Source organism: Clytia hemisphaerica, unplaced genomic scaffold (genome assembly GCF_902728285.1).
Source record: "Clytia hemisphaerica strain Z4C2 unplaced genomic scaffold, Clytia hemisphaerica genome assembly, whole genome shotgun sequence".
NCBI classification, from domain to species: domain Eukaryota; kingdom Metazoa; phylum Cnidaria; class Hydrozoa; order Leptothecata; family Clytiidae; genus Clytia; species Clytia hemisphaerica.
The window spans coordinates 1,552,822-1,573,605 of NW_027103968.1; the positions used below are offsets into that span (position 1 = coordinate 1,552,822).

General features: G+C 35.1%; 1 protein-coding gene across 1 annotated transcript in view; it reads right to left on the reverse strand.

Moving 5' to 3' along the window:
- The window catches only part of LOC136810476 (zinc finger protein 665-like), a 28,501-nt gene extending 15,958 nt beyond the window's left edge, over positions 1 to 12,543 (reverse strand). The window contains exon 1 of the mRNA XM_067067042.1: positions 12,407 to 12,543. Coding sequence (XP_066923143.1) covers positions 12,407 to 12,508 — 102 coding nt within the window. The 5' untranslated portion in view covers positions 12,509 to 12,543. The remainder of the gene's footprint in view (positions 1 to 12,406) is intronic.
- Positions 12,544 to 20,784: the final 8,241 nt, after the last annotated feature.

Below are 20,784 nucleotides of genomic sequence, written 5' to 3' on the forward strand. Positions count from 1 at the left end.
ACTATAGATTAGTAATATATACAACAGTCTAAAAGCCGGGCGAGGCGATCTTTTTTAGGAGGTGTTCTGAACACATTTAGGACCTAGAAAACTTGATGTGTTCCGAGATGCAATGAGACAGGGGTACGAAAAATTATGAAAAATTGGTGTGTTCTTGTTGCCTGGTAACCCTAGAAAGCTAAAGAAAGCTAAAGAAAGCTTCAGAACACATCTTTCAAGGAAATAATTAGACATTTGTAGGCAAAAGGTTTCTCCTTAATTTCAGAACACATCCTCCATGGAATAATGATAAATGTTGGGAGACATGGCTACAGGTTTCCTAGAAATTAGAACACATCATTTGAATAAAAAAACTTGAAGACCATAAAAAGCTCCCTCCTAGCAAATAAGAACATATATTTCTAAAAAATTGCTTTGCCGGCTGCTTCTAGACAGTCCTGGCAATGATACAATCACTATACGCTCATATCATAACCATGGATTAAGTGTCGTCGACGGAAAACATGTTTCTGCTCTTTCAAAACAATTTCAAAAAAGGAAAATCAGTATGGAAAAGTTTGCAAAATTTCATCCATTTAACCCTGTCCAGTCTACAGGCTACCCACGCAAAGCCTCGTTTTCACAAGAAACTCTTCTCCGGACCCCAAATATAAATATTTCTAAAAAACTGGATGTTTAGATTTGCAGATATTCACTAACGCAGCAAATATGCGAAATTTCAGTCAAATCAGACCATTTTTTAAGTCTAGAGCGTGCCCTAAAGTTTCAGCCTCGTTTTGACGAAGAACTCGTCCCCAGACCCCAAAAATCCAAACTTTCAAAAAATGACAAAATACATCTGTAGATATTCACCCAAGGGCCAAGTGTGCAACGTTTCAGCAAAATCTGACCATTGTTGAGGTCTGCAGGCCGCCCCTTTCAGCCTCGTTTTGACGAAAAACTCGTCCCCAGACCCTAAAAATCAAAATTTTCAAAAAATGGAAACTTAGATCTGCAGATATTAATAATAATAATAATAATAATAATAATAATAATAAAGCTTTACAGGTTTGCAGGCCACCGTGAAGACACACGGGGTTGGTCTAAAAAGCAGGGTAGCCAATTGGGGTAGCCAATTGGGCTAGGTTGTGGGGTACCTAAATATTTTACAGACCAGAATAGAAATACCGAAAATGAATGTATAGAACCACATTTTACTGACCAGGGAGCATGAATCTGATTGATACTTAGATTGATCATGTATGATTTCAAAGATAAACAAAGATATAAATTACCACGTGCTAATGCACGAGGAGTAAGAAATAGCTTCATTATAATAGAGCTATTTCAAAAGACTTTTTGTACCTATTATAAGCTGCCAAATTTAAAAATTTTGAAAGGAATTAATTGTTTGAAACATCTAAACATGATTTAAATTAAACAATAGATTCAATAACGAAGGATTGTTAAGATATGACAAGATTAGAGATCATATGGCCCAAAGGCGATTCCAAAGCTATTATCATCGAATTACAGCTTCACGGAAATAACAATTAAAAACATAAATAAAAGAAATCTAAAACTAAAATATTAAAAACTGTTTTGCATATATTTTTTATTCGGGTCTGTAAAGTTTCAAACGAAGCCAAGAAGGAAGACAAAATGGCGCCAGGTCTCTTGAGAAGTAACAAAGTTCAGTACCTTTGGAAAAAAGGCTATTGTGGCTGAAGTTTGAAAGGATTCTTAGATTTTATTACATGGAATCATTAAGAAGATGTTGTAATAGTTATTTCCACATGAAAACAGATTTCAGATTTCAAAAGTTTAGGCAAAAAGAGGTACCCCATAACCTAGCCCAATTGGCTACCCCATTGGCTACCCTGCTTTTTAGACCAACCCCGACACATGGGCCTCTATAAACCGCTCGTACTTTTTACAATGATCTTTTTGAAATAGAGTTTTTTTCGCGGGCTCCCCTGGACTTTCCATTTTGTGTTGTCTTCCTTGATTTTAGCATTCATTTTTTCGGCTTCCTTACACCATTCTTTAATTATCTGTCTTTCATTTTTGGTCAAATCCTCTGTCACTCGGTAAGGAAAGCCTTTTTCTTTTGTTATTGCTTGCAACACTGTGTTCTTGTCCTCTTCGTTCGTAAATGTGACTTTAATTGGCCGGTATCTCGCTTTATCTTCTCTTTCTTTCGTAAATTTCCCGATCCGCTGCGTCTCGGTAATCTTTATATTCCTCAGATGGAGCCGCTTACCAATAATTTTGTCATGGATAAATTCTTCGTCCTCGATTTTTGTTTCTTCTTCAGTTTCATCTGTCGATTCATCAATCCCATGAAAAATTAGGTTGCGTGCTGTAGATCGAATCAGCTGTTTCTCCTGCTTTTCTTTTCGAATCACATCTCCAATGTTTTTCTCGATGTGTTTGGATGTGATTTTAGCGTAGCTCATTGGTGGTCTTTTCTCTTCTTTCTTTTCGATGATGTTTTCAATCTTCTTTTCAAGCGTGGTTATTCTGTTGTCGATAGTTTCTTTCATTTCGTTGACCATAACATTGACGTCTTGTGCTTTCAAATGGTTTATTTCTTCGTCCTGCCTTTTCATTATATTCTCACAGGCTTTGATTTCGTTTTTGAATCCTTCAATTTTTGATGTTTCATTTGAATTATACCTTTCCATTACCTGCGGTGCGATTTTGGTACAGTTTTGACACTGGAAACTTCTTGATTTGTATGACAAGCATATCTGGATCTGGTAAAGTGGCAGTTCTGTACAAAGATAATGGACTAAACAGTGGCACTTCCTGCATTGTAGGGTATCTTTTAGTGCGTTTTCTTCATTTATGATGCACTTTGACGGGCTGCAAAAGTCGTTTATTGATGGTGATTTTTGATTATTTTCTTGAATTTTTTCCGCCATCTTTGTGCATTTGACGTCAATGTTCACCCAAGGGCCAAGTGTGCAAAATTTCAGCCAAATCAGACAACTTTTGAAGTCTACAGACTCATTCGGAGTTTTTCAGTTGACATTCGATGTTTTATCGATAATTTTATCGATTTTAGCTGTTTTTCCTACATTTTCATCGCTTGAATTAATTATTAGTGTAATATTTTGATGGCTTTTAGTATTTACAAGCAAAATGCATCATAAAAGTGAAAACTCATGACCTAGAAACTGTTAAGTTCATGAAAATCGATTAAAATCGATTAACTCGATAAAAGTCAACTTTTAAGTCGATTTTCTCGACACTTGCACTAGAAAATCGCGGAAGCCTTTCAATTTTGTAATCTACACATACTAATTCGCGAGTTTCCACCAAAAAAAGTTACAGAGGTGCCAACTCTCACGCATTGGACGTGAGACTCACGCATTCCAACACTGTCTCACGCAATTTTTCAAAAGTTTGATTTCTCACGCATTTTTGATATATTTGAAAGAAATTTCCCCAATTTTCCAATTTTTGGAAAAAAAATTCCCCGATTTTCTGATTTTCGGAATAAATTTCCCCGATTTTCCGATTTTTGGAGAAAAAAATTTCCCCGATTTTCCGATTTTCGGTATAAATTTCCCCGATTTTCCGATTTTTTGGAAAAATTTTTATCTCACGCCAAATGAACATCTTAAGTTGGCAGGTCTGAAGTTAGATCTAAGAGATGTATCACGAAACGATTTTCGACCTCAGCAGCGGGACTACAACTGCAAATGAGTTTAAGATACTATGAGAAATGATACATATAAATTTGAAAATGTTTACTGAAAAAGAATTTTCAGCTCCCAGATGCACTTTTTGGTTCCCTTTTAAAATAATTCTGCCCTCAAACTCTATAATCCTTTTACCTAAATAATTCAAAGAAATAAAATTATGACGGAATATTGTCGGATTTTTCATATCAATTTTGAAATACAGGCGGCAGCGAAAGCTCGCTTCAAAGAGACAATAAAATATAGATGTCCAGTCGTTTATATGTTCATGATTTACAGTCTGGGAAATCCTCTCAATTGCACGCTTATGTTCCGACAGTTACATCAATATGCCTTCTTACCTGTCTTTAAAAATATAAATAAAAGTAATCACGAAAAAGGACGCGAAAAAAAAAGACATAAGTGTGAGAACAGAGTAATCAAACTCGTTAGAAAAAGTACCATTAGAAGTCATAAAAAATCAACCTGAATAAATGCAATCGGAATTCCAGAGAACTTCATAATTCCCCAAACAACATTATATTACTATGTCAAACTCCCATTACATAAATTTTACAATTACGTCAGAGTAGACTACGCTCGCCACCGAAGAGGTTTATTTGGAAAGGGTAATTATATTTTATTGTTCGCTTCTTTTTTAAAGATTGGCCAGGTTGGAAAAGTATGAATTTCTTTGTACATATTTTACCTACCCCAAATATTAAAGGGCTGAGTTTTAAACAAATCGTCAAGTTGAAACGAACGATAAATGTATCAAGGTCTGTTTTATTTACCCCCTGGTGACTTAACAAAAGAGACTTAACTCGATGTTACAATCCAATTATTGAAAGTTTGTCTCGGCCTTTTTATAATGAGCGAGACATATGTTCTCTGATTACGCAATTTTCATATTGACATTTTCAAGGCATTTTGATGTAACTGTCCGAGGCCGTAAGCGCGCAATTGCATGTTTAATCAAAATGGCAGATTTTTATACACGCTTATCGAAATTCCGTGAGTGGTCCTAAATCCGACAGCCTTGCCTAAATCCGACCCCCCAAATAACTGCTATGAAAAAAAATTCTTTGTTTACAAACATTCCCTCTCCAAGTTGAACAATAAACTATATTGCAAGAACTCTTGAAACAAAACATCTAACAAGATGACTAAAATGTCAAGATGTCCATTAATGTGATAAAAAAAAAGTGCGAGTTGTATAATCACCGAATAATTACCTCTATTATTCTGAATCCGTTGCTTGTGTTTAAAACGTTAACAATTTTGTAATAAAGAATTATGTTTTGTATAAGAAGCAATTAATGTTTTGGTTCAATTGGTTCAGTGAATCAAATCTCTCAGTTTAGTCGACACTTTGGTATCTTCATTGCGTCACAGCAAAAAGTTTGTTTTTATTTTAGTTTGTATCTTTGAAAGACCCCATCGGATTTAGGCAGGGCTGTCGGATTTAGGACCACTCACGGTTGTTCTGAAACGGGCGGTAAGCGTTAAGCAAGGTTGACAGGTGACGGCTTTTGCGGTAAGCGTGCAATTGCACGCTTTAAAATTTCTTATATTTTTGACACGTGTAATTCAATTCAATTCAATTCAATGTGACATATGTGACCTCTGGACCCACCAACACAAATGTTCAGGGTTATCACGAAAACAATTTCAAGCTCTGTCTTTACCCAATTCTCCAAACTGGTATTGTCCTGTTTGCATTAACAATACATTACCAGGTTCGTATATTTTCAATAATAAACCTGAAGACCAAAAAACAACTGATTTCTCTAGCTCCAATCTTAATGATGAGTTGAAAACACTACTTTCTGATCTTAACAAAGTCGTCACTGGCACCACTGCCAGTGAAAAAGATGAAGAAGATAACATCCAATTTCACAACAACAGTTGCAGTTACCTTGACTGCAACGAACTCAATGACGTAATCTCTAAAAATAATTTTGATTGCTCTGCGTTCCATCTAAACATTGCATCAATGTCTAAACATTTTGACAAACTAATAAATCTTCTAGCATTGATAAATTCCAGTTTTAGTTTTGTTGGTATCTCTGAAACTAGAAGCTTGACCGACAGCCTGAATCTACTCTAGAATCTGTTCCCCTGGAACAAAAAAGTGACTTCACTATTCCAGGGTATGAAAAATTTTTCACTCCGACAGAATCTTCTGCTGGTGGGGTCTCTCTCTACATTTCCAAGAAACTTCTATATAAACCCAGACAAGATCTCAGTAATTCCTGTTATCAATCTCTCAGTCTTGAATCTGTCTTTGTTGAAGTCATTCTCTCAAACCGTCCCAACATTTTAGTTGGTAACATATATCGCCATCCATGCATGTCCATAAAAACTTTCAATGAAGAATTCTTACAACCACTGCTTCACAAAATAAAACGTGAGAAAAAACAAATTATTTTGCTTGGTGACTTCAACATAGACCTGCTCAAATGTGAAGAATCAGCTGAGGCTTCATCATTCATGGATATCCTTGACTCCCACCTTATTCTTCCTCAAATTCTTCTCCCTACAAGGATAACTGACCATTCCAAAACTCTCATCGATAATATTTTTTCTAGCCCTTCTGAGTCAGGAACAATTTCAGGTAATATATGCCACTCTATATCTGATCATCTACCACAATTCTGCCTTTTCCCCTCTCTTAATCTTGACAAAATCTTAGACAATGGTCCCTATTTTCGGAAAGACTGGCAAAAATTTAATGAGGTCAACTTCATTCTTGACTACTTAGATATTGACTGGGCTGCTCTTATGAATCCCTCTCATCTCCCCCCAGTGCTTGTTTTGATGTTTTTAATAATGAAATCAAAGACCTTCTGGAGAGACACATTCCCACAGTCAAACTTACAAAAAATCAAGTCAAATCACAGCTCAAACCTTGGATCACCCCTGGCATAGTAAAATCTATGTCAAAACGAGATTTTTATCAACGAAAATACTTAAAAACTAAAAAAGCAGAAGAAAAACTAAATTACAAAAATAAATATAACACCTATAGAAATACAATTGTTTCATTAACTAGACGGAGTAAGTACCTTCATTTTACTAATTACTTCAACCGACACTCTAAAAATATGAAAAAAGTATGGTCTGGTGTTAGAGACATTATTTCTTCAAAATCAGGTAAGTCAACTTGCCCTATATCAATCTCAGTTGGGGACACTGTAACCTCTGATCCCAAAAGAGTTGCTAATTCTTTTAATGATTTCTTCACTTCCATAGCGGACTCTATCAGAGAAAAGATGCAGCCACCTAACCATCATTTCTCAAGCTTCATGAAAAACCCAAATCAAAACTCAATATTTTTTGCGCCAACGACCCCAGAAGAAATCACTAAAATAATTAATTCCTTCTCGCCCTCTAAATCTTCAGGTCCGAACAGCATCCCAGTCAGAATACTTAAACTTTTGAACCAAGATTTATCCACTCAAATATCTTTCCTTATCAACAAATCCTTTGAAACAGGAATATTTCCCTCATCTCTTAAGATCTCCAAAGTCGTTCCTGTCTTTAAAAATAAAGGATCACCTCTGGATGTTTCTAACTACAGGCCTATATCTCTGCTTTCTAATATCGAAAAAATTTACGAGAAGGTAGCTTACTCTCGAGTAATAAATTTTCTAAATCGGTATAACCAGATTTACTCAAAACAATTTGGCTTTCGGAAAGCTCACTCAACCATTGATGGTCGGTTTGCGTAAAAGTGGACATGGAGATGGTTTGACCCACAGGGATTATAAGAGTGCTTCAATTTGTTGGTTTTTTGTTTTTATATGTTACTGTTAATATACAAAATCTCACTGTAAAATTTTTTAACCAGAATTTGTACCAATCTGGAAATATCGCGTTACGTACGGGACATTTTGTGTTACGTACGGGACGGTTTTGAGAAAATTCTAATTTTAAAGCTTTAATTGTAACATAATCCTTGTGTTGTGTGGCATCTTTTGTTGGGTCATCCAATGAAGGATAGGTTGAGGTAAATTTTTTTGCCTTGTTTTTATTTATAAGTGCTAGTGGGAGAAATGGGCAGAGATTTTACTTCACGGTTGAGCTTTTATGTCCCGTACGTAACAGTTTGGTTGAATGAACTGGTATAATCTTTTGTGAAACCATTATGACAAATAATTTACATAGATTTCTTAATTGATATCTGTGGACCATAACTAAAATTTAAAATTTGCTGTAAAAACCATAGAAAAAAAGATATTTTAACTGATTTGAGCCTAATTGGAGATGGTTCTACGTGAATGTCCCGTACGTAACACCTATAAAATTGGCATATCTCGCTGAAAGTTTGGTTTAAAATTTGTTTTTTTTTCAGTTTTTTGTAAGTTTTCCAGATCCCTCTCTAAAAATGATTGCTAAATTCTCTGGTTCTACATCGTTTTTCCAAAAAACTGCTTAGAAATAAAATTTGTCCCGTACGTAACTTTGTCCTGTACGTAACAACAAATTTCTATTAAATACACAGCTGTTTCTTAAACTATATTTTAGTGTTTACTTCCAATTTTATTGAACATATGATGGCTGTTATCAATCACCTACCTTCAAGACAACTTTTTTCAGTCAGTTGAGTGATTGAGAGGGTCATTGATAGCTGTGAGGGAGTAATACAATTCAAAAGGTTGCAATACAGAGTCCAATCTATATCTATAGTGTGACCCACTAAACGTAACCTGAGATTTCACTGAAACCCTTTTAGTTTTTTCTCTAGCTGTTTCTCTGACTTTATAAGTTATTGGTTTGAAATTTTAGCTGACCCTTTTTCATGATATATAGAGCCTATGGATGTGAGAGAGTGTATGTAGTATTTTGAAAGTTTGTCCCGTACGTAACAACAAAAAACTTATGATTATCAGCAATAGTAACATATTCATTTGAGGCTAGATTGCTAACATAAACAAATTATGATAAATCTTATGTTTGTTTTTTAAAGTAGAATAAAACAAGATAATAATGAAACCAGTCAATCAACGAGTAAGAGAGCATCGACAGCATATGAAAGATTCATTGGGAGGTGAAGTATTTAAAGAGATGAAAAGAGGAAGGATAGAGAAGATCAGGGAAAAGCAGAAAAAACAACGACTTAAAAATGATGAGGCAAAAGAGGAGTATTGCAAGAAGGGAAGAGCGAGTAAGAGATAAAAACAGGCCAGAAAAAGATAAAGTGAGGGACAAGCATCTGAGTTATCAATTTTACAAAGAAATAAACTAATTGGCAAGAAAAAGAGAAAGCGAAATTCTGAAAACATGAGAAAAGAACAGGACACTTTAAAAATTAAAGTTAAGCTTACATACAACAAGACCAGAAGGCTTAGAAGACAGTAGGCAAGCAATGAGAATGAAACCAGTCAGTCTGCAGCCCCAGAATCTGTAAACCTTGATACATTAGTCATAAACAGTGTATCACCTCATGGAAAAAGACGCGCCCTACAAAGATTAGCCTTGAGCAATCCTCCATTAGAAGTCAGTCCGCTTTACGTCTCGATAAGGTGGAAAGTAGGCTCAAAGCCAAAGAAGACACCCAATCTTTTCTTCACGAGAAGGTCATAAATTTCATGAATCAGGACATTAATTCTGTTATTGTTCCCAATGAAAAGAAAAGTCATAAAAATCTGCGATACAGATGTCATCAATAAAAACTCTATGGCATAAGTTTGAAGCGGACAATTATGACAAGGAAATTTCATATGCTCAATTCTATGTTTCAGAAAATATTATTAAGCAGAAGCCAGAGGACTGGGGTGCATGCTTATGCATGACCTGCATGACAAGTTTAAACTATCATGTATAAAAAAAACTTTACCCAATATTAGTTTAACAATCGAAGATCTTTCAGAGGTGACAGTCCAGATAGTCAAAACAAATTGGAAGAATTGCACGCCAAAATTAAAACATGTAAAAAAGAGTTTTTAAGTACTTGGAGTGGACAAAAGAAAAAACATCTGGGACAAAGCTTACACTTTACCACACCAACAAAAATTCTTGTTCTGTGAAACTGCTTGTTTTCTTGGAAAAGTTTCAGACTTCCAAGCAATTTTTAAAAATTTTGTTACGTACGGGACATTTTTTGTCACCCCCAGTGGCTTTAAAGATGCTATTTTATACAGAGGATTACTTGACCTTACAGTGTTTTATTGTTTTTTTCTCCCCATATATAGCTGTAACTATAATTTAATCAGTTTAGGTGTTTCATGTACTTCTATTTTAGAGTTTATCATAGTTAATATGGGGTAGAATAGGATTTTCCATTGAAAAAATCATAAATATGTTGAAAATTTTTTGCTTATGATTCTTTCTATGTGTAACATTTTATTGAAAATTGATGGCAACCATGTAGTAGGAGTGGAAAATATCAATAAAGGGTATTCCAGGCTTTTTAGAAAAAAATTATAGTAAATTTTAATGATTGTTACGTACGGGACAATTTTTTGGGTGCCTTCAACATTGAAGTAGCCGCCATTTTCTTTCAGATCAGAATCACGTAGGACTGCTTCGGAATATGAAACTTAAATCCATAAGGTAAAGAAAAAACGTCATTACAATAAAAAATTCAAACAACAGAAAAAAAATTTTTTAACCCTTTTTCATGTCCACTTTTACGCAAACCAACCTGATACCCTTATAAACATCACAGAGCGAATTAGAAACAAACTTGATAATAAAGAATTTGCCTGTGGCGTGTTTGTTGATCTCCAGAAGGCCTTTGACACTGTTGATCATGAAATTCTTCTTGCTAAATTAGATCACTACGGTATTCGTGGCATCGAAAATGCTTGGTTCAAGTCATATCTTTCTGACCGTTCTCAATTTGTCTCTCTATCTAATTCCAATTCTGAGCTTCTACCTATAAGACATGGTGTCCCTCAAGGCTCTGTCCTAGGGCCATTGCTCTTTCTACTCTACATCAATGATCTACATTCCTGTATTAAGACATCTGAAACCTACCACTTTGCAGACGACACTCATCTTCTTAACTTTTCTAGTACAGTATGGTCTTTGTGTGGACGAGTTAATGCAGATCTTAGGGTTTTGGTCAGCTGGCTCAAGGCCAACAAAATATCTCTCAATGCAAGTAAGACTGAATTTGTTATCTTTCGATCTCCTTGGAAGCGCCCTGATTGCATTCCCCGACTCAAGCTGGCCGGTCAAGTTCTAACACCCAGTAAGTGGGTTAAATATCTTGGAGTCTATCTTGATGAGCATCTTAACTGGAAGCAACATGTCTCGAACGTTGCTACTAAACTCCGCAGAGCAAACGGAGCTCTCTCAAAAATACGTCATTATGTTCCTACAAAAACCTTAGTCAATGTCTATCATGCAATTTTTGCCTCACATGCTAGATATGCTGCTCAAATCTGGGCTTTGCGTGACAATACAACAACCCACAGAATCCAAACTCTTCAAAATATTGCGGCCAGAATCATGACCTTCAATGGCCCTATGGTATCTGCCAATCCTCTTCTAGCTAATCTAGGACTTCTCAATATCTTTGATCAAGTCAAAGTTATGAACATTATGTATGTTCATAAATATTTCAACCAAAATCTTCCTCTGGAATCCCTAAACACTTTAAAATTCATGAAAACCCAACATGAGATTGGAACTAGAGATAAAATCATTGAATTAATTTTTCGACCCAATGTCAACACTAACTATGGATTGCACTCTTTCACAAGGATTTCCTCAAACCAATGGAATGAGCTTCAACGTATCTTTTCGACGATAATCTTTCAGAACTTAAACTCAAAGAATTGAAAAACTTCTCTTTTGTTATCTGCATGAGCTTGTACGAGATTTAGAAATATTGTTATTATTATTATTATTATTATTATTATTATTTAATTATTATTATTTTTTTTTTCTCAGATGTAACTGGTTTTATATTTATAAATCCTGTAGCTAATAAGGCTATTTTTTAAATGTAAATATCAAACAAAGTTTATAGTTTTTACGGTTATATATGTATATTTTTTCTTAGGTCGACCTCTGTATTTTTATTAGAATTAAGTTTCTAAAAGGGGTGTCCCTTCTACCTCACCTGGGTAGTAAATATATTCAAAATGTTCAATGTTCATCCGAAAGCTCTGTTGAATTTCAAAAGCCTAGGGCAGTTTTACTCAAAATTTATCGTAGAAGAAGATTCCGTAAAAATGGATTGCCCGTTAAACCATGCCTTCGCCCGAATTAGAGAATTCTGAACCCCTTGAAATCCCTAAGCAATTTCAACCGGGGCGTGAGCGGGCGTAAATTATAACCATGCAATTGCGCGCTTACGCCCTCGGAACATAAGCGTGCAATTGAGCACGTGCGTTTGGTTTGGGAACGCAAAACACGAACGCAAACTACCCATGTCTTAACTTTTCAATATATCTCCAGAACTAACAGATTTTTTGAAATTCTGTAAAAAGGTCTAAGGATTTCCCAGACTGATTTATACTGACTGGTGCAAGTTATACCCGGAAAACAGCCCATTTTATGTTTTATATTGATAATCTTTTAGAAAATGAAAGTTCCCCATAAGATAAGTGCAGAAGAGTCAAAGGCTAAGATGTTTATGAATACAGTAGTCTAGCCTCTAGGTGATTGAATATTCAAATGTAAAATTAGTGAAACTCAAAAATTAACCAGTACCACTTTCATTCATTTTATCAAAAATCCAAAATAGTTTTTTAGCAAACATAACAATATTAAATACTGACCTGAGCTAGTACTGTATCAAGAATCTTATCTACTGAAAATCTAGCAATATTTAATGCATTTTGGATTGGAAGTTGGAAATCGTCGCCTCCACTGAAAGCCATTTTTGCACGGAAAAGGATAATTACAAGGTCTCAAAAGAAGGCTGTCTACTGCTCATTCCGACATTTTAAATTTTCCGGGGGTTTTGTTGTTTGGAATTGATTAACTAACAGTTAGGTAGGGTCAGGGTTGCTAGTAACGGCTTGTCACTGTGCCGGGTGCATACTCGGCGCCTTGGGCCCCGCAGGGTTGCTAGTAACGGCTCGAATTTCAGTCAGGTTAAAAGTCGATGTCGGAATCAGTAGTAGACAACCTTCTTTTGAGACCTTGTAATTATCCTCTCCCTTTTTTTGCACACAAAATCTCCTCGATAAAATTGTATGGCGCGCCGAATTACTTTTTATTATCAACTTTTTTTTCGACACCAACTTTTTTTTTTCGACACCAACTTTTTGTTTTCGACACCAACTTTTTGTTTTCGACCATGGTAGTACCTTTACGGGCAATCACAATTTTAGCTTCTCAAATCTAAAATCAGCCTCTCAAATTTGGAATTCGGCTTCTCAGATTATAATTTCAACTTCTCAGTTTTATGATATCTTTTTACTATTAAAGTTTTTCTTCTTCAAAAATTAAGAATTGATTATTTTGCTTCGAAAAGAAGGCTGATACAGCAGAATTAGGGCAAAAAGAGGGAACTTTCAAAAAAAAATTCCCCAAAAATCAATAAGCGGGGGGGGGGTTGGAATAAGAATGTCCTGGGTGGAAAATTTTCGAAAAATTAATTAGCGGGCCCCCCGGCTATTAGGTACCCGAGAGTAGTCTGAATCGCAGACCTCTACAAAACCCTAGGGATAAGGAGCACGAATCCGTTAGTGGATGCCAGAATTATGTAGTCTATCTATCGTTCAAAATTAGGGCGTAAACCGGCCAACATGTTGGCCAACATTTCGACCAACATTTTAGTTTTCGAACGTTTTTTTACGTTTTTCGAATGCTTCTTCATTAGAAGTCAAAAACAAATGAATGAACATTTCGTAATCTTGGTTGCTTGTTTTTTTTTTAATGCGCCACCGCAAACCGTACCAATATGTTGGCCGATTTTCGCCCAGCTTTACGATAACGTCATGGGAAAATTGGTAGATCTTTTGTATTTTTCTAAGAAAAAAGGGGGAAAATGTCATTTCGCTCTTTGTTCTAAGTGGTTTCCGTCTCGTGACAGCCGCAGCATGATGATGCATTTTCCTCTGTCTATCAATTTTGCAATGACATAATTTTGATGTCAACAATCTAACCACAAGGATGATTTGATAGAAAATTTCAATAAAACCGTTTGCTATCAAACCTTTTTCAGGCCCCAAATAGAAGGCGGCCGGAATCTTTCAAAATACAATAAACGGGGGGGGGGTTAATTGCCGGGGGTCGGAAATTGTCTAAAAACCCAAAATTAGGTAATTATATACCAAAACGAGGCTGTTAAGAGTGATTCAGATTTTAATAGCTGAAAACATTTTCGAGAATAAATAATCTTTATCACTTGTTCGCTGGTCTTCAAGGGTTTCATGTTTGAGTTCACCAATGTTGTGAACAATGATATTGCACTTTGTCAGGTTCAGCCATCGTACTTCTTCTTTCTCTTCTTTGATGAAGTTCTTGATCGTTACCTCTTGTTTCTTTAACTCTGTAATGCTAGCATATGTCGGTTGTTTCATAGTTAACTCTTGCTTCTTCAGTTCTTCTTTGGTAGTTTCTGCGTATGTCCTTTGTTTTTTATCTTTAGCGACATCTTCCTTATCTAAAAGTTTCTCGATTTTCTTCTCCAGCCTGTCCAATCGAGCGTTTGTAGATTTATCTCCTTGTTGTTCTCCATTATTAACCTTATCAGTATTTGTTGCCTTGTCCTTGCAATTGGTGGATGGTTCTAAATTCTTGCAAAGGTGGATGGTTCTAAATTCTTGGCTCGTTTTGGGCATCACCATCTTGCATCACTGTGCAAAAATCAGAGAAAACTAATGAGCCGATCCCGAGAAAAGCTGGTAACAGACGAACGGACGAACATCGGTTACAATACAAGGTCTGTTAGAATGAAATGTTTTGAGATTCCAACTCCTTAAACAGGCAGTTAGTTAATCGAAACGGGCGTTTATCTCCTTCATTGATAAGCCATTGATCAGTAGAATTCCCTCCGGCTCGATGAGACAAGAGTGTATGTTCTATGGTTCTATGGTTAGATAAGAAAAAAGTACATGTCAATAATCAAATTACATCTTTTTATTTCAATGACGTATTTATTTGAGTCCAAACATTCAAAGGCTCTTGATAGCAGATCTTTGTTTTTGGTCAGCCCTGGTTCTGACTGAACTTTGGTTTCTGATGATTTTGATGGCGCTGAGTTCAGTGAAGTAGACTAGAGGATTTCGCAATCTTGAATTTTTTGCACTTTCGTTTTCAAAAATTATATTAAAACATAAAAACCATAAAATGCTTTCTAAAATTCCATCAAAGTTTATGAAACTATAACAAAAGCAAGAAAATACCTCCAAAATTTGAAATAAAATGGCCTAGTCATGGTTTTCTGTCTATTTTTCTTCAAAAAGGGACTGAAACTAGTGGTACGGATTTGCTACCACCTCAAGCAAAACCAAATTACACCAGGCCACCTATATCAGCATCACCCAGTCTATCAAAAAACTATAAGTGGCCCCAGGCTATTGTGACCCCTTCCAGACATCAAAGTTTAAATCTAATCCTTTTACGTTTTCGGAAAAAAAGTATTCGAACGGATTTCTAGAACCAAACATCGCTGATGGCTAAGCCTAACAGTCAGGTACTATTGCAAATAAGGATAAATTATCCTAATTAGGCTTTTATCCTAAATAGGCTAGTTAGGCTATGTGAAAAATTCAAACTGAAATATAATGGAAAACGAAACGCGAACTCTTGGCTACTTCTCTGGTTATCTAAAATTAATCGGTAGCTTGCACAAATCTAAGCAGCGCCTAGTCTCAAAGCCGTCAGGCTTTCTTGCTTTTGTGGAAGAGGGCATAGTAATTTTCTGGTTTGTTATTTTCGATTTTTTGATTTATTTGACCAATCTGTAATCTGTCATTTTTTCTACTTTTTAGACTAGATAATGCTCAAAGAAATGAGCGAAAGATCTTGTAAATGTATGGTGTTTTTTCACTGCCTAAAAAAAGAAATATAATGTCATTTTTTTTGTATTCGTAGAAATCTAGTACAAACATGTTATGGCGTCGGTCACGTTTTTGCTGAGAAATAGTATTCTTATTTTCTCTCATTTTTCTATGAATGCAAAAGTCATCGAACAACTTAATCAAAAATGATTTGTTGTTTCCTGAAACGAGGTACTCTGTACCAGAGTGTATCTCACGATTATCGTACGGCAATGAAATTTGAAATTAGCCGTAGATATTGGGTTTGTGTACAGACAAGAAACGAGGCGATGATGTTTCGCAATGAGATTATACTTCTAAAATGTTAAATGGGTATATTAATAACCTTAAGCACCATGCACACTTTTTTTAAAGAATGTACTCTATGACAGTCTATGTGAGAATAATTAATAATGAAATTGACCAAAAAACTAATATGCTAAGGAATACCACCATCATTGAACTCGGCGTGGACCTATAATTTTACAGCATTTTCACCTCTAAATTTCCAATTATTTCCCAATTAGCTTGAGCTTAATTTTGAATAGAATGCGGGATTCTAGAACGGTAAGGATAATTTAGAAGGATTTTCCTCGAAAAGTTAAGAAAATCCTTAATGACATTTTTCTTATGAAACAATATATACAAAACAAAGATAAATTTTTGGAACAACGCCAGAGACACTCGAAAAACAAAAACTGTCTCGAAATTGCTTATGTCAAAGAATTTACATTACTACGTAATCAACAAATATCTTATTGTTATAAAAAGTCCCATTACTTTCCCATTGTTTTTATGGAGAAAAGAAATAGGTGAGGTACATAGCATCCTTTGTTATTCAGAAACCTTACAAAAGCTCATCGCTTGCATAAAAAGGCGTCAAATCTATACCGACTTTTCAAATGAGAAAAAAAAACGGATGAAATTTTTTGCAATTTTGTTTGTTTCTATTGATTCTTGGCTTAAATGTTCGTATTTGGAGTGAAGAAATTTATTTTTGGTCGGATTGCCGTAAGACTGTCTTTGAACTGTTTGAACCTAAAAATGTTCTTAGCATGTTCTTATTTTGTGCGTATTTTTTACCATTTTCCTATAAAAAATAGGGTGTTTTTTGAGTCCTCAAAGCCTTAAAATGTTCTTGACTTGTTCTTAACATTCTGGTCATCGAAACCTTATGTTCTTATATAGTTTGTTTAAAAAATACGTCTTTCTTTATAAGAGCATCCAAAAATTTTGAAGCTTGAGGATGTTCCTAACTTTTTGAGCTTTAAGCCTAAAAATGTTCCTAACAGTTTCTTATTTTCACCATTTGTGAGCATTTTTTACCATTTTTCTTAAGAAATTAGCGTAAGCCTTAAAATGTTTTTAACTTGTTATTAACATTTTGGCCATTGAAGCCCTATGTTCTTATAAAGCTTGTTCTTATAAAAACAAAGACGTGTAATTTTTCATCTTCTTGAATTTAGCAAGAAAATAAAAAGTTAGCTATCATAAGCTATCCAAAAAAGTTCGGTCGGTCGGCGAAAAAATAAAATTAAAAGTAGAATTTCAACTATAAAATCTCCTAAAAAGGCAGAAAAAACTGGGAGTTTCTAAACGTCAACCAGAAATGATGACCACGGCCGGTGACCACGACCAACGACCAAATAAATTTGGGTTATCGAGTTTTTTCTATTTCTCCTAATCATTTGAATATATTTAATATTGAAGAATAAGCTCACCCCTGTCTCATCTAATTAAAGCCACGTGCCAATTACGTAAAACAACCATTTCGACGCTCTTGGAACTTGATTATGGTGTCAGTTTCTATCCTTTTGTAGTATCAGCATCACAATAATTAGTGGCACAAAATTCTTTGAAAATGGTTTGAGAAGCTTTGTATTTCATCATCCGATTGTTATTTCTGTCGAAATTAGTCATTTTGTCAGCATAAAGACAAAAGAATAATTGATTAGATTCATATCTCATATCTCTAAAACTGGCCTTTCCAATTTTTTCTTAATGACAAGTTCTATCTATTCATACTAAAGGCATCTCATTCAGCATAATTAGAATATTTGGTTTAGCAAAGCTTACAAACATCATATTTAATGACCCTGTCAATATTTTTGCCAAATAGTGTCACTTTGTCAAGTAATTGACTGGTTACTTCAAAGGTCACTTTTTGATATTCTGAGGACTTGATTTAAACATTCTCTACGGTGGAGAGAGTAGACAAACTCAATAATCCAAATTTATCTGGTCGCCGGTCGTGGTCGCTGGTCGTGGTCGCCATTTCTGGTCGATGTTTAGAAACTCCCGAAAAAACTACTTCCTCTTCTTGACAAATGTGCGAAATAGAAAATAAAAAGACACGAAAAGCTCGAATTCATGGATAAAATGGAAAAATTGAACATAAAATTCTAAAAAACTAAAAAATTTTGTAAAGCAATGAAAACATGACGATTTGAAATCAAAAATATCGATCAAAATATAAACTGAATGGGAAAAACAAAAAGTAGAGATGAAAGCTAATCTGAAATCTACTTGTCACAAAAGGTTGGAACTCCTCAACAGGGGGTGAACGGTTTTTTTCTGGAAAAGCCCAATTGAGTAGGAGAATGAGTGTGTAAAGTAGAAGTGGTTTTTATAAGCATATTGGTATATGGTTATCGTTTCTAAGTATATCATTTGGGTGTGTTTTCATAGTTGAGTAGGGGCATAAGTGTGTAAAGTAGAAGTGTTTTTTTATAAGCATATCGGTATGGCTATCGTTTGTAAGTATATCATTTGGGTGTGTTTTCATAGTTGAGTAGGGGTATGAGTGTGTAAAGTAGAAGTGTTTTTTATAAGCATATCGGTATGGCTATCGTTTGTAAGTATATCATTTGGGTGTGTTTTCATAGTTGAGTAGGGGTATAAGTGTGTAAAGTAGAAGTGTTTTTTTATAAGCATATCGGTATGGCTATCGTTTGTAAGTATATCATTTGGGTGTGTTTTCATAGTTGAGTAGGGGTATAAGTGTGTAAAGTAGAAGTGTTTTTTTATAAGCATATCGGTATGGCTATCGTTTGTAAGTATATCATTTGGGTGTGTTTTCATAGTTGAGTAGGGTATGGGAGTGTAAAGTAGAAGTGTTTTTTTATAAGCATATCGGTATGGCTATCGTTTGTAAGTATATCATTTGGGTGTGTTTTCATAGTTGAGTAGGGTATGGGAGTGTAAAGTAGAAGTGTTTTTTTATAAGCATATCGGTATGGCTATCGTTTGTAAGTATATCATTTGGGTGTGTTTTCATAGTTGAGTATGAGTATAAGTGTGTAAAGTAGAAGTGTTTTTTTATAAGCATATCGGTATGGCTATCGTTTGTAAGTATATCATTTGGGTGTGTTTTCATAGTTGAGTAGGGGTATAAGTGTGTAAAGTAGAAGTGTTTTTTTATAAGCATATCGGTATGGCTATCGTTTGTAAGTATATCCTTTGGGTGTGGTTTCATAGTTGAGTAGGGGTATAAGTGTGTAAAGTAGAAGTGTTTTTTATAAGCATATCGGTATGGCTATCGTTTGTAAGTATATCATTTGGGTGTGTTTTCATAGTTGAGTAGGGTATGGGAGTGTAAAGTAGAAGTGTTTTTTTTAAAGCATATCGGTATGGCTATCGTTTGTAAGTATATCATTTGGGTGTGTGTTTCATAGTTGAGTAGGGTATGGGAGTGTAAGTAGAAGTGTTTTTTTATAAGCATATCGGTATGGCTATCGTTTGTAAGTATATCATTTGGGTGTGTTTTCATAGTTGAGTAGGGGTATAAGTGTGTAAAGTAGAAGTGTTTTTTTATAAGCATATCGGTATGGCTATCGTTTGTAAGTATATCATTTGGGTGTGTTTTCATAGTTGAGTAGGGTATGGGAGTGTAAAGTAGAAGTGTTTTTTTATAAGCATATCGGTATGACTATCGTTTGTAAGTATATCATTTGGGTGTGGTTTCATAGTTGAGTAGGGGTATAAGTGTTTTTTATAAGCATATCGGTATGACTATCGTTTGTAAGTACAGTTGACGCTCTCTAATTCGATCTTCAAGGGGAATTGGATTTTCATCGAATAAGGTCCTGTTTGTCGCACACCCTCCTAAATCAAAAAGTAGATTTCTACTTTTTCCCCTCTTCTCTTTACACAGTAGACCTTTTCGCCTTTCCATCCGCCATCTTGAATTGTATGCAAAAATATAGGAACGAAAAAGCCGTGGTTGGATTTAGTTGGAAAATACTCAAAACATATGCAAGTTTACACAAAGATTAAAAAGACAACAAAGCATCTTATAAATAAATTTTATAATCATTAGAACAATAAAAGATGGAATTTCTTAATCCAAAAAGAAATATTTACCGAACAACAAAAGCCTTTTAGGAATTTGTTCTTAAAGACATTGCATATTCTGTTTTCATGCCATTAAAAAATTCCACGAAGACGGAGTACACACATCAACTTTCAAAACACGCAAACTGAAAGCAGTAATTATGACGTCACGCATTCAGCGGGTTCAGATCGATGTTTTGATTTGATCGTTTGGCGGTTCTATTCCCAGGAGAATAATTTACCGTCAGCCGAATAAGGATTATTTTTGTACCTTCGTGGGTGATTTTTCAGCTTGAGTTTATGTCTAATGTTATGGTTTTTTGAAGTGCTTGTTCTAAGAAGTGGGCAAATTTGATTATTTCTAGTTTTCAAAAGAAGCAAATTTAATCTTTCTTCTACAAGATTACACTTTAATATAATGCTAATTATGCATGTAAGTTTTATATTAATACTTTCTTTCTGCATATGTTTTGCATACTTTCTAAGGGAATTTCACCACGGCAATTCGGCCACCATAATTTTTGCATACAATTCAATATGGCGGATGGAAAGGCGAAAAGGTCTATTTACACAGCAATGCAGCGACTTCAAAAATAGGCCCCTCGGATTCTGACGTCAATTCACGATTGCTAGGCCTTAAATTTAGAACGCCATACTTATGAAACATAAACTATTCCGAGTGTGATTAATTACGTGCGTCCCCTTGCCCTCGTGCCCTCGTGCCTTCGTGCCCTCGTGGGCAGTTCGTAAGTCCTCAAAAAAGTTACGTGGGTCCTGAAAAAAGTTACGTGGGTCCTGAAAAAAATTACGTGGGTCCTGAAAAAAATTACGTG